Here is a 13,007-nt window from a genome sequence, read left to right as displayed (position 1 = left end):
GACTAAAGAACCTCCTTACCCCACCCTTTCTGTTGTTTTTCTGTAGTACCACAATAATCACCTGTTAATTTTATTTATTTATTTATTTATTTGAGAGGGAGTCTCACTCTCTCGCCCAGGCTGGAGTGCAGTGGTGCAATCTCAGCTCACTGCAACCTCTGCCTCCCAGGTTCAAGCGATTCTCCTGCCTCAGCCTCCCAAAAGTAGCTGGGATTACAGGCGCCTGCTACCACGTCCGGCTAATTTTTTGTATTTTTAGTAGATACAGGGTTTCATCATGTTGGCCAGGCTGGTCTCGAACTCCTGACCTCAGGTGGTCCACCCACCTCAGCCTCCCAAAGTGTTGGGATTGCAGGCGTGAGCCGCTGCACCCAGCCTCACCTGTTAATTTTATGAGCAAAATAGATTAGTTGGGCAAGTCCCTCACATGTGTATCTCCTTTTTTTTTTTTTTTTTTTTTTTAAAGACGGAGTCTTGGTCTTATTCCCCAAGCAATGGCGTGATTTCGGCTCAGTGCAACCTCCGCTTCCTGGATTCAAGCGATTCTCCTGCCTCAACATCCCAAGTATCTGGGATTACAGGCGCCCAACCACACCCAACTAATTTGTGTATTTTTAGTAGAGACAGGGTTTCACCATCTTGGCCAGGCTGGTCTCGAACTCCTGACCTCAGGTGATCCACCCACCTCGGCCTCCCAAAGTGTTGGGATTACAGGCGTGAGCCACTGCGCCTGGCCACATATGTATAACTTAAAGGAAATAATGCTAGGTAATTTAGTCAGGTGCTTGATGAGTGTTTGTCATCATCATCATAGCTACGGGGTCAATTTGTCTTTTTCTATAAAAGTTCTTTTTGTAAATGATTAGTTGCTTAACTGCTTTAATTTCTTCTAGGTACCTTACCTGTCATCAGGATCTTTTTACAACAAATAAGAAACCTTAAAGCATAAAACTTGGTTCAGTCTTCACATTTCTTAAATGGAAGGAGAAAGGGAATATTAGGGAGATGGATATCTTTATCTCAAAGCCAACTGTTGTTGACTTTTCCAGTGGCAGGGGTATGATCCTAGGACTTCAGATTTCCTGATTCCTCATCCTAGTGCCCCTTTTGCCAAACTAGGCAGGCTCTCACAGTTTTTGGAGCCTAATTTCAGTTTTTCTTGTCAAGAACAGAAAACTTCATTCATAGATTTTGTCATTATTCGCTTATTTACTGAAAAAAAAAAAAAAAAAACTTGAAAACAGATGTGGGTTAAGTTTTCCAAAATTAGGTTTATATTTTAAAACAATTCTAAATTCCCAAGGATAACACCAAACTAAGAAGATAGTTTTTTTTGTTTGTTTGTTTGTTTGTTTTTTTGAGGTGTAGCCTCTCCCTGTCGCCAGGCTGGAGTGCAGTGGCACGATCTCGGCACACTGCAGCATCCACCTCCCAGGTTGAAGCAATTCTTCTACCTCAGCCTCCCAAGTAGAGAAAATCCTGATAAGATTTCAGAGAGTTAAAAGGAATGGCAGCAATCTAAAGATGGGTATTTTTAAAGCTAGAATAGAGGGATTTTTTATAAGAGACCCTTAAGAGAACAAACAGGGTTTCAAAATAGAAAGGAGTAATTCTTGTTTGGAGAAGTGAAGACATTTGGGAAAAGTTTGACTTAAGGCCATTATGATAAAGACTGATGTGGTAGACTCTGAACCCTTAAGAATCTGCTACCTTAAGCCTAAAGGAGGGTAGAATGAGGACTTGTGGGAAAGGTACAGGTATATGGGAAGACAACTGAGTGTGAAAATCTATTCAAGCAAGGCTGGCTCTTAGGCTCTAATAGAATCTTACAAGCTAACTCTAGAGCAAGTCTTTTATCTTTTGGATGAAAGAAATTTAAGGCTAAACTTTATACATTATAATTATAAAACTATAATAAATATTGGATAATGTTCTACTGAAGTATAAAGTCAACTATCTGGCATCAAACAGTAACTAAGCCATGATCACACCACTACCACTGTGTTCCGGCCTAGGTGACAGAGCAAGACCCTGTCTGAAAACAAAAAAAATCCAGTAACTAAAGAGAGGAATAAGGGGAGCAAGATAAGGCAGTACATGTCTGAAGGGGCAGGGAAAGAGTTCTTTCTCTACTTCCAACTGGGCAAGATAAATCACATTTGCCCTTTAGATTGGAAGAGTGAAATCAGCTTTTCTTGAACATCTTTTAAGATGGGAGTGTCAAATACTACCAACTTATTTACCAAAAATTTGGTTTTTCTTAAAGTCTAAAGTGTTTACTATTAGCTCTCCACAGGGATATAGGAGTTTGCAGAGGTTATAGTTTTTTAAGGGAACATTGATGAATTTTCTTAATGCATATGTCTGTTTCTACCATCTTACATTGTTAATTTGCCTCTAAAATGAGTAACTCTTACAATGGGGTTTAAAACCTGAAGAATATTGATTGCTACCTTGATCGGGTTTGGTTTCAAGTGTGCAGCCTGTAAGAGAGAGCGTGTGGTTTTATTGCTGTTGTCACACCAGTTTTTTAAATATTGAAACCTGTTTCAGATTTGCTTGAATTGTGTCTTGTAAGAGGAAAATGTTGAACTTACTTCCTCTTTGAGAACAGTTATTTATAGAAGACAGGAAAATATGAGAATTTTTAATAGTATATGAGAGTTCTCTGTTACCGAAGAAAAGAGGGTTTTTTTCATGCATTTTTAAAGAATCATAAATCTTAAATTCTTCCACTCAGTTACTTTGATTCTGTGACCTGTTTTACAATGGTGATAGACTGCTTTCTGAAACTATGAAATTGGTCTTGTTGGCAACATCCTACAAACATAAAAAGAGCTTCCTGTATGTCCATGCTCCAGTATTTTTGTCTATGGTAATTATTTCACAAAGCCAAGTGAGTTACAAATGAAATAAAATCGTGCTTAAGTAAAAAAACTGAATAGGAAAACACATACTCTCTATTCTCAATTTTTTATTTAGAAAATTAGATACTTTCAGAAATTGGGGAAATAAGGCATCAGACACTCAGCTTCATCATTTTTTAAAAGTTTGCTGTATGTGCTTTATATGTATGTTTTTTGTATATGAACCATTTCAAAGTAAGTTGCAGACAAGACAGTTTGCTCTAAATAAACTCAATGTCTGGGCACAGTGGTTCACACCTGTAATCCCAGGACTTTGGGAAGCCAAGGCAGGTGGATCACTTGAGTCCAGGAGTTCAAGACCAGCCTGGACAACATGGCAAAACCCCATCTCTACAAAAAAAAAGAGAAAAATGTCAGCTAGGCATGGTGGGCCTGTAGTCCCAGCTACTCTAGAGGCTGAGGTGGGAGGATCACCGGAGCCCTGGGAGGTCGAGGCTGCAGTGAGCCATGATTGCACCGCTGCACTCCAGCCTGGGTGGCAGAGTGAGACCCTGTCTGAAAATAAATACCCTCAATATTATCACAAACATACAGACTATATTTAAATTTCCATAGTTGTCAGGAATATGTCTTTTGTCGTCTGTGTGTTTTAATTCAGAGTACATTCAAGATTCATGCGTTGCGTTTCATTGCTATATTTCTTTAGTCTCTTAATTCAGCAAAGTCACCTCATTTGGAAAAAGACCTGATCGTGAAAGCTGAGTTTTATGTGTTTTCATTGATCTTGTTCTTTATTCCTTGTCGGGTTACTTTTAATAACATTGTGTTGTAATTGGAATAAATTATTAATACTAACATATTATTACGTGTGTGTGTACATACACTTTATAGGTTACTAATCAGGAAAAAGTCTTGGGTAGGTCTTAATAAAGTCTTTAAATCATTGCCTTTAAGTGGGCTTAAAGTTTTTCAAAAATGTTCTTTTTGTAATGCTGGAATCGAATCAAGATTATGCCTAAATCCTTAGCTAAAGCAGTGTGGATTTGGGGTTGATTTTGTTTTTTTACTAATAATGACGCTCTAGAACTAAAAGTTAATGATTAATTGTAAGGCAAAAAGAAAATAGTGTTCTTTTTTTTTTTTTCTAATTGCGGAGTAGTTTCCTGACACTACTAATGAATATTTTAAATAAAACATGAGTAATTCTGACCCTCTGTGCTTCTGTCTTATAACCTGTAGTTACAGTGGATGTAATTTTATATTAAAATTTAGGGGGTTTTTTTTTTAGGTCGACAAGGGCAGACACAAGATTATTCAAAGGCTTGGGAGGAATATTATAAGAAGCAAGGTATTGTTTTTATTAGAAATGAGATGTTGGACTTTTAATTGTGGTTACAGCAACAAAGTTCTTTTTTTTCAAAGGTCAAGCAGTTCCTGCTCCGACTGGGGCTCCTCCAGGTGGTCAGCCAGATTATAGTGCAGCCTGGGCTGAGTATTATAGACAACAAGCAGCCTATTATGCCCAGACAAGTCCCCAGGGAATGCCACAGCATCCTCCAGCACCTCAGGTATAATGTAATTGCTAATTTGTTGATTTCTACTCCAGTCTGTTTTCTGCATGTTTACTGTTTGTCTGTTTGGGAGTGTTGGCCTTTTAAATTTTTATCTGGCAAAGTATGATTATTTAAATGAAGTACTACGGTGTATTGTTTGGGTTTTTTTGTTTGTTTTTTATAATGCTTTCCAGCATCTGAGTGCTGAATATTTCTACAATGCCTTTGATTTTAAAAATAAATTTTCTTCCCCCAGGGATTTGCAAATCATGCAAGAAGCCACCACCATTTATATTAACCAGTTTTTCTTTCTTAAAGGATTCACTCCTGAATTAGCTCCATTTCAAGGATTTTCTTTAACTTTTTGTGTATTTCTTATGTATCTCTTCTGCACAGGGCCAATAATAAGAAGTGGACAATACAGTATTTGCTTCATTGTGTGGGGGAAAAAAACCTTTGTTAAATATATGGATGCAGACGACTTGATGAAGATCTTAATTTTGTTTTTGGTTTAAAATAGTGTTTTTTTTTTTTTTTTTTTGAAAATGTACAAAATATCTATCACTACTGATAGGAGGTTAATATTTCTGTGTAGAAATGAAAATTGGTTTGTTTTTAGTATTTAGTGTAGATGTACACATTCCAGCAAATGTATTTGCAATTATGTGGTTGATGCTTTGTGATATAAATGTACTTTTTCAATGTATACTTTCACTTTTAAAATGCCTGTTTTGTGCTTTACAATAAATGATATGAAACCTCCTGTGTCGGTAAGTTGGATATGTGGGTATTTAAAGGATTCATAATTTCTTAGCAATGATAAATTAAGATACATATACACAAATATATAAGCTTTCCCCATGAAATATTGAGTTTTTTAAACACTGGCATGTTTTTCCCCCCTTGCAGTATAGTGGTAGATTGGAGGATCTTTTCCATTTATTGTATTTGGCTCTTTCAGCACAAGTAATCCTGATATCTTCATTTTTTTTCCTTCTGTTTGATTAAAAACTGCATGTGTGTACAATGATCTTTTGGCATACTTCCATTGCATTAACAGTGAAATTTCCTTTTATACATGACCACTGTTTCAGACCTGTACTGCTGCTATAACAGTTAACCTTTCTGTTCTTAATTTCATAATACTTGATTTCCAAGACTGTTTTGGCATAACTAATTTTAAACAGTTTTCAGATAGTGAATATGAGTAGTCTAATAAGAACAGTTTTTTTTCCATGTGAAGCAACTCTTTCAATGTATATAATGTTAGTGTGTTTCTTTCTAAATTTAGGATAGAAAAGTGAATAGTGTGCAAAAAGTATAGCTACATTGCATCTGCCATTGAAACATAAATGGGGTATGGAAACGTTCAAGCTTTTTTTTTCTTTATGCAGTATAGATAAGCTTTGTTTTGTAAATGCACAAGTCCAATCATTGAATCAACTTAATTTTTTTATGTACTTGAAGTCATTTTATTACTCTTTAACACTCATGCTGAAGTTCTGATATTTTGTTGAAATCCATTGTTTTACTCTTTGCATATTTGTTGGCTCTTTGCATATTAATATATTAGACTACATGCAAATACAGTCTGTCTTGCCATTGTCTGTTGAAGTGCAGGTTTGATCCAGCCAGTATAGAACTAGCTCTGTAGGGGTGAGGAGGACTGTGCTGTGTATCATCCTTGATTGTGTTCCTTCAAGGAGCATTGCACTGTAAGTACATCAGAATGACAAATTGATGAACTGCAACAGTATCTTTTTGTCAATGTTCCACATAATGCAAATGCCATACTTTGTGTGAATATTATGTTGGAATACAGTGCTGATATCTTGGAAAACCATAACTGCTTCTTAATTTAACATAGAATAATACATAGTTCTGTATTTTTTTTTAAAGTGAGCTTAATGGGTAAGTATTTTTTATATGCTTTAGCTATAGCTAAAGAAAACTGATACTTAACAAAGTTGAATAGTATTATTCACTGGTGCTCCTAAAATATTGTTTTTCAGTGTAAAATATGCATATCTTCTATATTTAATATGAAAGTCTTGAAATGTATCAGACAGAAGGGGATTTCAGTTTGCAAATAATAAGCAATGTAGCAATTTTAACACATTTTATAAATATATATTTTGTCATTGGTGGGGAGCACCATTTGTTGTTTTGAATATACTTTAAAGGAAGAGGTACAAGGACATAAATGTTGAGAATTACCTACAGGATGGAAATAGCAGTACAGTTCATTGTAGATATTTTGAAATGTTTTTGATTGTTTTATATAACCTAGAGTGACTTCCCTTACCCTTATTTAGATCTGGATGTATAGTTCTAGTTAGAAGTTTAATAGTTAAGGAGTTAGCTATTTGTTATCTTTAAGAGTAGGGTTTTGACGTGAACAATTGCAGTATTTTGCATGATACTGTTTTATAGATGACCTTTTAGGAAAGTGGTGCATTTATTAATTGAACTGAAGAAGTAGTTCAGTTGAATTCAGTATCATAACTCACAAATTGGAGGCTGTTGATTTTGATTCATTTAAGGTTTAAAATCTTTATTAATTGCAAACAGTGCAATTATTTATACTTCACAGTGCCTTCCCAGACCTTCCACCTTAGGTTCTGCTGCAAAAAGCACCAGGTAAGCACAACCTAAGGACATATATAAATAAATATTTCAGTACATTAATGTTGTCCCTGTGAGGTTTTTGTGGTTGTGTATTCAAAGGCAATCTGCTACTGCTTCCCCAAAATGTATTTTGTTATTTTATGCTACCATCTTAGTGGAAAGTCTGTAAGTTGTTAAAGCAACTGTTTACATTTCTGGGTAATGTTTTTTGTTTTACTTTTTTTTTTTTTTTTAATTAAGACAAGAAAATGATGAGTAGATTGCTGCAGTAATTGAACTACATCCAAATCTTTTTGTATTTTTTCCCCAAATATTGAAGTGTTAAGATTAAGAAAGGACAATTACACAGTTTTCAAGATTTAGGAAATCACTTGTTTAGAAACTTCAACAGCCTTCACAATCTGTTTTATATGATGGACAGAAAATTTCTTTGCCCTCCAAAATTATAATTTCTTTATTTTTTTCTTATTCTTAAACTATAATAATTCAGTAAGGATATTATGGGTTAGAATTTATGATTTTTTTCTTAGACAAAAGTTATATGCTGAAAAAGGAAAAAGTTATAAGGCAGTATGTTTTGATAAAAGGCATGTGCATCAGTGAAATGTTAACTGTATAGCAAATAACCTTTCATAATCTGTAGCAATCAGTATTTTTCTGATTTAATAATATTTTAATAACTGACGCTGCATTTATTTAATTTTTTGCCAGTTTAAAATGTTTGTGTGTTTTTATAGATGATTTTAACTGGTACATATTTTGAGTTAAGATGAATGTATGAAAGCAGCATCTTATCAGTTTTGTTTATTCGATTTCTAAAATGTGCTGATCCTTTTAAAACTCCTGCTTATCTCTGCAACAAAGAAAAATATTCAAAAATACTGCCTTCATTTTCACACACAGTGCTGAAGATGCTGCAAGCACCAAATCATAGCTCATAAAATCAGGTCCTGAGATAGTTACCCATAAAGAGGAATCCTTTGAGTGTATGCCATTGGTGAGCCGATGAGCATGGACCATAGAAGGGCTCAATGTAGAAGGTAAAATTGGCAAATCATAATTGAGAAATATGAAATGTATTCCCATACATAATATGGTATAGGGTGTAATGTACCTGCTTTTGATCACTTTTCATTTTAAAGTGCTATTCACTTGATCTTAAATGTTCCATGAACTGTTAAATTTCTTAAGTTACATAGTTACTACACCACATTTATGTGTATGTTATGTTTTAATAGTCAATGATAGGTATGTACAGTTGATAATATAAAGGGGCTCATTGAAACTTGAGAGCCTGTCGAGTTTTGGTTGTAGATTGCATTTTTATAAAAAAAAAAAAAAAAAAAGATAGATTGATGATAATAGATATTGGGGCATTGTTTCTGTCTCATGAGAATTCTTTTATTCATTACCATAAGCCTTCACTGATACTATAAGCATTATTTTAAATGACGCTGATCTTAAGTCTGAAATAAATGGAAAGCAGAAAAGGTGAGCCAGTTGATTTGAATGCATTGGATATTAGTGTTAGAAACAATGTATAGTTTAGATTGAAATTGAACTGACTTATTTTATTTAGCACTTAAACAAATTTGACAATGTTTTTAGTTTTTTTTTAAGGCAGCTTAGTGTGGTGATACTTAGAATTCTATGGTTTGATGTTTCTTTTAGAAATGACAAGTATAGTTTTATTTTTTAATATCAAAAATGGTTTTAATACTAAAACTAGTAATTTGATACTAGTTGTTTATAAACATTGTAAAATATATCTTTTAAACAAATTATCTTGGTAGTTAATTCATAAGGGTGGGTTTGGGTAGGAATAGCAGAGTACTTTCAGAGGGAAAGGAGAGTCATTCAGAAGTGATAGCATTTTATTTGTTTGAATACTCTGCCAGTAAAATCAGCTGTACTTAGAAAGTTATCTGTTGTGTAGAATAATGATGTAGAGTTTACTAATAGTGAGGATGTCTTGTTTTTATTTTCTGCAAACTCTGCCTCACTTTAAAATGCATTATAACAATACCTAATTAAAGATAATTTTGGCTCTAAAAGTTACGTTTTTTGTTGAGTTAGTGACTTCATTTTTCTTGCCACGATATAAGCTTTTGAGGGATTTTTTAAAATTGGTGCTTTTAATAAGCAAATAAATCCCAGGGTTTTATTTTCTTCAGTGATACCCCTATAGAAACTCTTAAATGTATTTGCGCATATATATATATTTTTTCTTATGCATGCTCGATGCATTTTCGTCCTGAGAAAAATGTTCTCTACAGAAACTACCCGTGTGTAAAAAGAAGATTGGCTTAAAATGGCTACTGTGATGGGAACAGTGTCTTAGGGAGATGCAGCTTGGACTTGAGGTAAATTGAATACTTTACAAACTGTGGTTTAGAGTTTGCTTTAATGACATTGTATGTAAAAGGTCACATGATTGCTGTAATTTTGTATTCATTATGGTTTCCTCAATAAATGTACATTGATGAATATTATAAGGGAGTGCTTTGTGGTTTTTATACATATATTACATGGTAAAATTTTCTACTTGACTGGGTTTTTTTTTTTTAATGTTTACTGTGAGAAAAGATTTTAAAAAGTTGTAATGATAAAAGGGTAACATCTGGTTGCACAAGTCTTAAAATACAGAAAGACTTTTAAATACAGAAGTTACTTTATTTGGGTTCACATGGTAAAATAAAATCATCTTCCAGAAAATTAAAATATAAAACAACTTAACAGAACATAATAGCTAATTATTTACAAACTCATTTTAAAGACTAGAATTTTAAATCGAAGGTTTTGCCACTTTTTCCTTAAGTCTGATACACTTAGATCTTGAAGCCTTCGACTATGTTGAAAGTTTTCTCTTGCGTGAACTATTAATACAAAGTTTTTTCATTAAAATATAATTTGTTCAGGCAAGATCACAACATAAATTTGCTTTATAAATTTAGTATATATTACATACGTTTGAAAAATAACATGTTTAATATCCTCAACACTCAACACTATATAGCCAGTCTTTCTTTAAAGTCCTTTAATTTTTGTTTTTCTCCATGCTCCTCCCCTTTTCCTCAGAAAGGAGTGACACTTTTCCCCACCCCGCTCCAATCCCAATATATCTGCTTCAGAAAGACTTTGAAACTACAACCAAAATGGCATACTACTAAAGAAAAAGTCCACTCAAATTGATAGGTTCCAAATTATCTCAGCTATTTCAGCCTAATTTTAGGTGTAAAAAGCTCAGAAATGACATTCCTTCATGCAAAATAATGTATTCTACTTAGGTTTGTGTGTTTTTGTTTTTGTTTTATAAACATAGTTTTTGTAAACGTCTATGGGAAATACACAGTCTTTATAATAGGTTCTGATTGATAGAATAATTCCCCCCCATAAGTACATTTTATTGACTGTTACTGCATAATAGGCAATAAATCTGATGCTTATTTGGAAAAGAAGAAGGCATTCTTTAGATGAGCTGTGCTTTGAAGACTGTTACGAAAAGGAATAAGAAGTCAGCATAGTGGCACTCCTGGTTTCCTTTTTTTGGCCCCGCCACAGAAAAGATGGATGTAGTAAGAAAGCTGGAGTGAAAGAGAAAGTTCCAGGGAGAGGGGAGGGGAGCTAGTAGTCATCAGCTAAAAAAGAGAAGAAGAAAAGTGATTTTAAGGAAACAAAAATTAATAGAATAAAAGATAAAAAGAGTGATTAATTCTTACTTTCAATGGTAAGAATACAGGTACTAGCTGCAGATCCTTTACTGTTGACTGCTTTACACATATACTCTCCTCCATCTTCTGGGAAAGTTTCTGGTAAGTAAAGGCAGTAAGTTTCTCCCCTTTCAATATATTGATAGTCTTCTCCATCCTGCAGTATTTCTCCTTCAAACCACCATGTAATTTCTGGTTTAGGTTCTCCTGTTACTTTAACAGTAAATCTGACTGGCTCACTGTCTACAACTGACGTGTTTTTAAGAGGCTTCTTGAACCATGGAGCTCCTGATCTGGTTTGCTCTTCATCTTCAGGAGTGGAGCCATTCATGATGCTACCTTCTTCCTCCTCCTCCTCTTCTCTTTTCTATATTAAAATAAACGCATTCAGGTTGGCATTTATAATATAGTATTTTCAGGGCAGCAATGTAGTAACAATTTTGAAATGAAAATTTTTTTTTAAGTAAAGAACATACAAGTGTGCCTACTACAAAGTGTACTTAACAGTAAATTCCAGTGACTTGAAAGAAAGCTATTAAAACATTTTTTTAACCCACTTAATTATAAAACTATGGGTTTTAAGAGGGCATCTTTGGAAAATAAAGGATATGTAAGCCTGGTACCTTTTGTAGTGCTGCATCAATTTCCCTTTGTTCAAACTGCATGCGTAGTAACTTTTGTTCTTCAATTCTTCTTTGTTCTTCTTCTTCTCTTGCCTTAGCCATTTGTTCAAATCTAGCTTTCATATTCACTTTGTGAGTAAATGGAGCCTCGCTTTTTCTTGCAGGCCTAACATCAACATCATCTTCCTGCAAGAAAGTGGGCCAAGATTAACAATTGCTTGCCTTCTAAAAACAAAGAAGCGTTACTAGTTCCAAAGGTGTTTAGAAGTACAAAATGATTAACATGTTTGTAATGCATATTTTTGCTACACTGCAGACACTCAGATTTTTTCTAACTCCCCAGTTCAGGAAAAGTGATAGATAACATTTATGAAGCATTCTCTTAGTTATAGTCTTTTTCTCCAAATGTAAAGATCACAATATCACTGGGATCCCAGCCTGTTTGTCCTACCAACTCCGCTTGGTTTTGATAGCACTTAATTGAAAAAGGTCAGAATACTATACATTCTAAATAATTGTTAAAAGTACTCCCTTGATTCCCATAAGTCCATACCATTCCCTACTGCATAATAAGAGAAATCTGTTCTTTCTCACTTAATGATTTTCCTTTTTTACCCTTCTTAGAACTATGTCCCTAATGAATTCCATCCAAATAATGTATTGATGGTGAAATGGCAGGGAAAGGGTGTTTACAAGTAGAAAAGCAGGTAGAGACAACTGTTGAAAGAGGCAATGGCTGAAACATGAGGAAATCACTAAGTAAAATATGTTTGAGTCATCTGAGGGGTGAATTGGAAGCCAGGGTAATAATCAAGGGAGTGATTTAAGAGCAGAGTCTCAACTGTCAAATAGTGTGTGTAGGAAAATAATAATTTGGTAATGATAAGGTCTTCTAGAGCAGTTTTGGTGGAGTGGGGTTAATGTGGGTAGTTAATTCATGGTTTCTAAAGTACTTCAGTTGTTGACTTTTGGTTTCTAACTACCTAGGCATTTGTGGATCTAGTTGGAAATCTCACCATTTATATTTCATAGTACTATGAGGAAATTGCTCCAGGTTGCCACATCCAACTAAAGGGAAATTTCAAACAAGCAGTTTAATTGCCTATATAAGAAAAAGCTTGGTTCGGGTGTTTCACTTCAGTTTGAGGTGTTGCACCTCACACCTCGTACCTTGTACCTACCTTATTTCCGATGAAAGGAGTAGAAGGAGGTTAAAATAGTTGGATGGTTTTTCTGGTTCTGCATTAGATTTTTTATTTGATGTTAGAAAATCATGGAACATCAGACAACCTGGTACCTGATGCGTAAATTCTATTTTGTGCCATTATTTACCTTCAGTTGATAAATATAATGCCTGACTGTGGTTGTTGCTAATGAATGAATGAATGAATAGCGTTTTTTAAATTATTATTATAATACATAAAAGAAAAACACATGTTAAACCATGATTTGCTTACCGTAGTTTTATCTCAACAGACTTCTGAGACTTAAAAAGGACCTCTTTGTTCACAGTATACACTTTTTTTGTTCTTTACCAAATGAACCTTTAAGATGGAATATTTCAGCAGGTACAATAATTGCTATTCTGAGTCCCTCCCAGTTAATAACTTGCCTTTCAGATTTTAG

At 34.2% G+C, this 13,007-nt stretch overlaps 2 protein-coding genes across 37 annotated transcripts in view; one reads left to right on the top strand and one right to left on the bottom strand.

Annotated features, from left to right (window-relative positions):
* The window catches only part of FUBP1 (far upstream element binding protein 1), a 36,345-nt gene extending 26,802 nt beyond the window's left edge, over nucleotides 1-9,543 (top strand). For 7 of the 34 annotated variants that reach the window (XM_063624136.1, XM_063624123.1, XM_063624121.1 and 4 more), the window contains 3 exons: nucleotides 4,290-4,435; nucleotides 7,014-7,060; nucleotides 9,325-9,543. In XM_063624136.1, coding sequence (XP_063480206.1) covers nucleotides 4,290-4,435; nucleotides 7,014-7,060; nucleotides 9,325-9,358 — 227 coding nt within the window. In that variant the 3' untranslated portion in view covers nucleotides 9,359-9,543. Of the gene's footprint in view, nucleotides 1-4,155; nucleotides 4,216-4,289; nucleotides 4,436-4,676; nucleotides 5,184-6,035; nucleotides 6,264-7,013 lie in introns of those variants that run through there. The other 27 variants (XM_063624148.1, XM_063624147.1, XM_063624141.1 and 24 more) reach the window with 10 other exon arrangements.
* NEXN (nexilin F-actin binding protein) overlaps nucleotides 8,380-13,007 on the bottom strand; it is a 55,784-nt gene continuing 51,156 nt past the window's right edge. For 2 of the 3 annotated variants that reach the window (XM_063624150.1, XM_063624152.1), the window contains 3 exons: nucleotides 11,382-11,567; nucleotides 10,768-11,125; nucleotides 8,380-10,686 (listed from right to left, as the gene is read on the bottom strand). In XM_063624150.1, coding sequence (XP_063480220.1) covers nucleotides 10,673-10,686; nucleotides 10,768-11,125; nucleotides 11,382-11,567 — 558 coding nt within the window. In that variant the 3' untranslated portion in view covers nucleotides 8,380-10,672. Of the gene's footprint in view, nucleotides 11,126-11,381; nucleotides 11,568-13,007 lie in introns of all 3 variants that reach the window. The other variant, XM_063624151.1, reaches the window with a different exon arrangement.

The sequence above is a fragment of the Symphalangus syndactylus genome, chromosome 12 (genome assembly GCF_028878055.3).
Source record: "Symphalangus syndactylus isolate Jambi chromosome 12, NHGRI_mSymSyn1-v2.1_pri, whole genome shotgun sequence".
Lineage (NCBI taxonomy): Eukaryota > Metazoa > Chordata > Mammalia > Primates > Hylobatidae > Symphalangus > Symphalangus syndactylus.
Note: the sequence above shows the minus strand (reverse complement) of the source record. Positions and strands in the feature narration are given on the sequence as shown.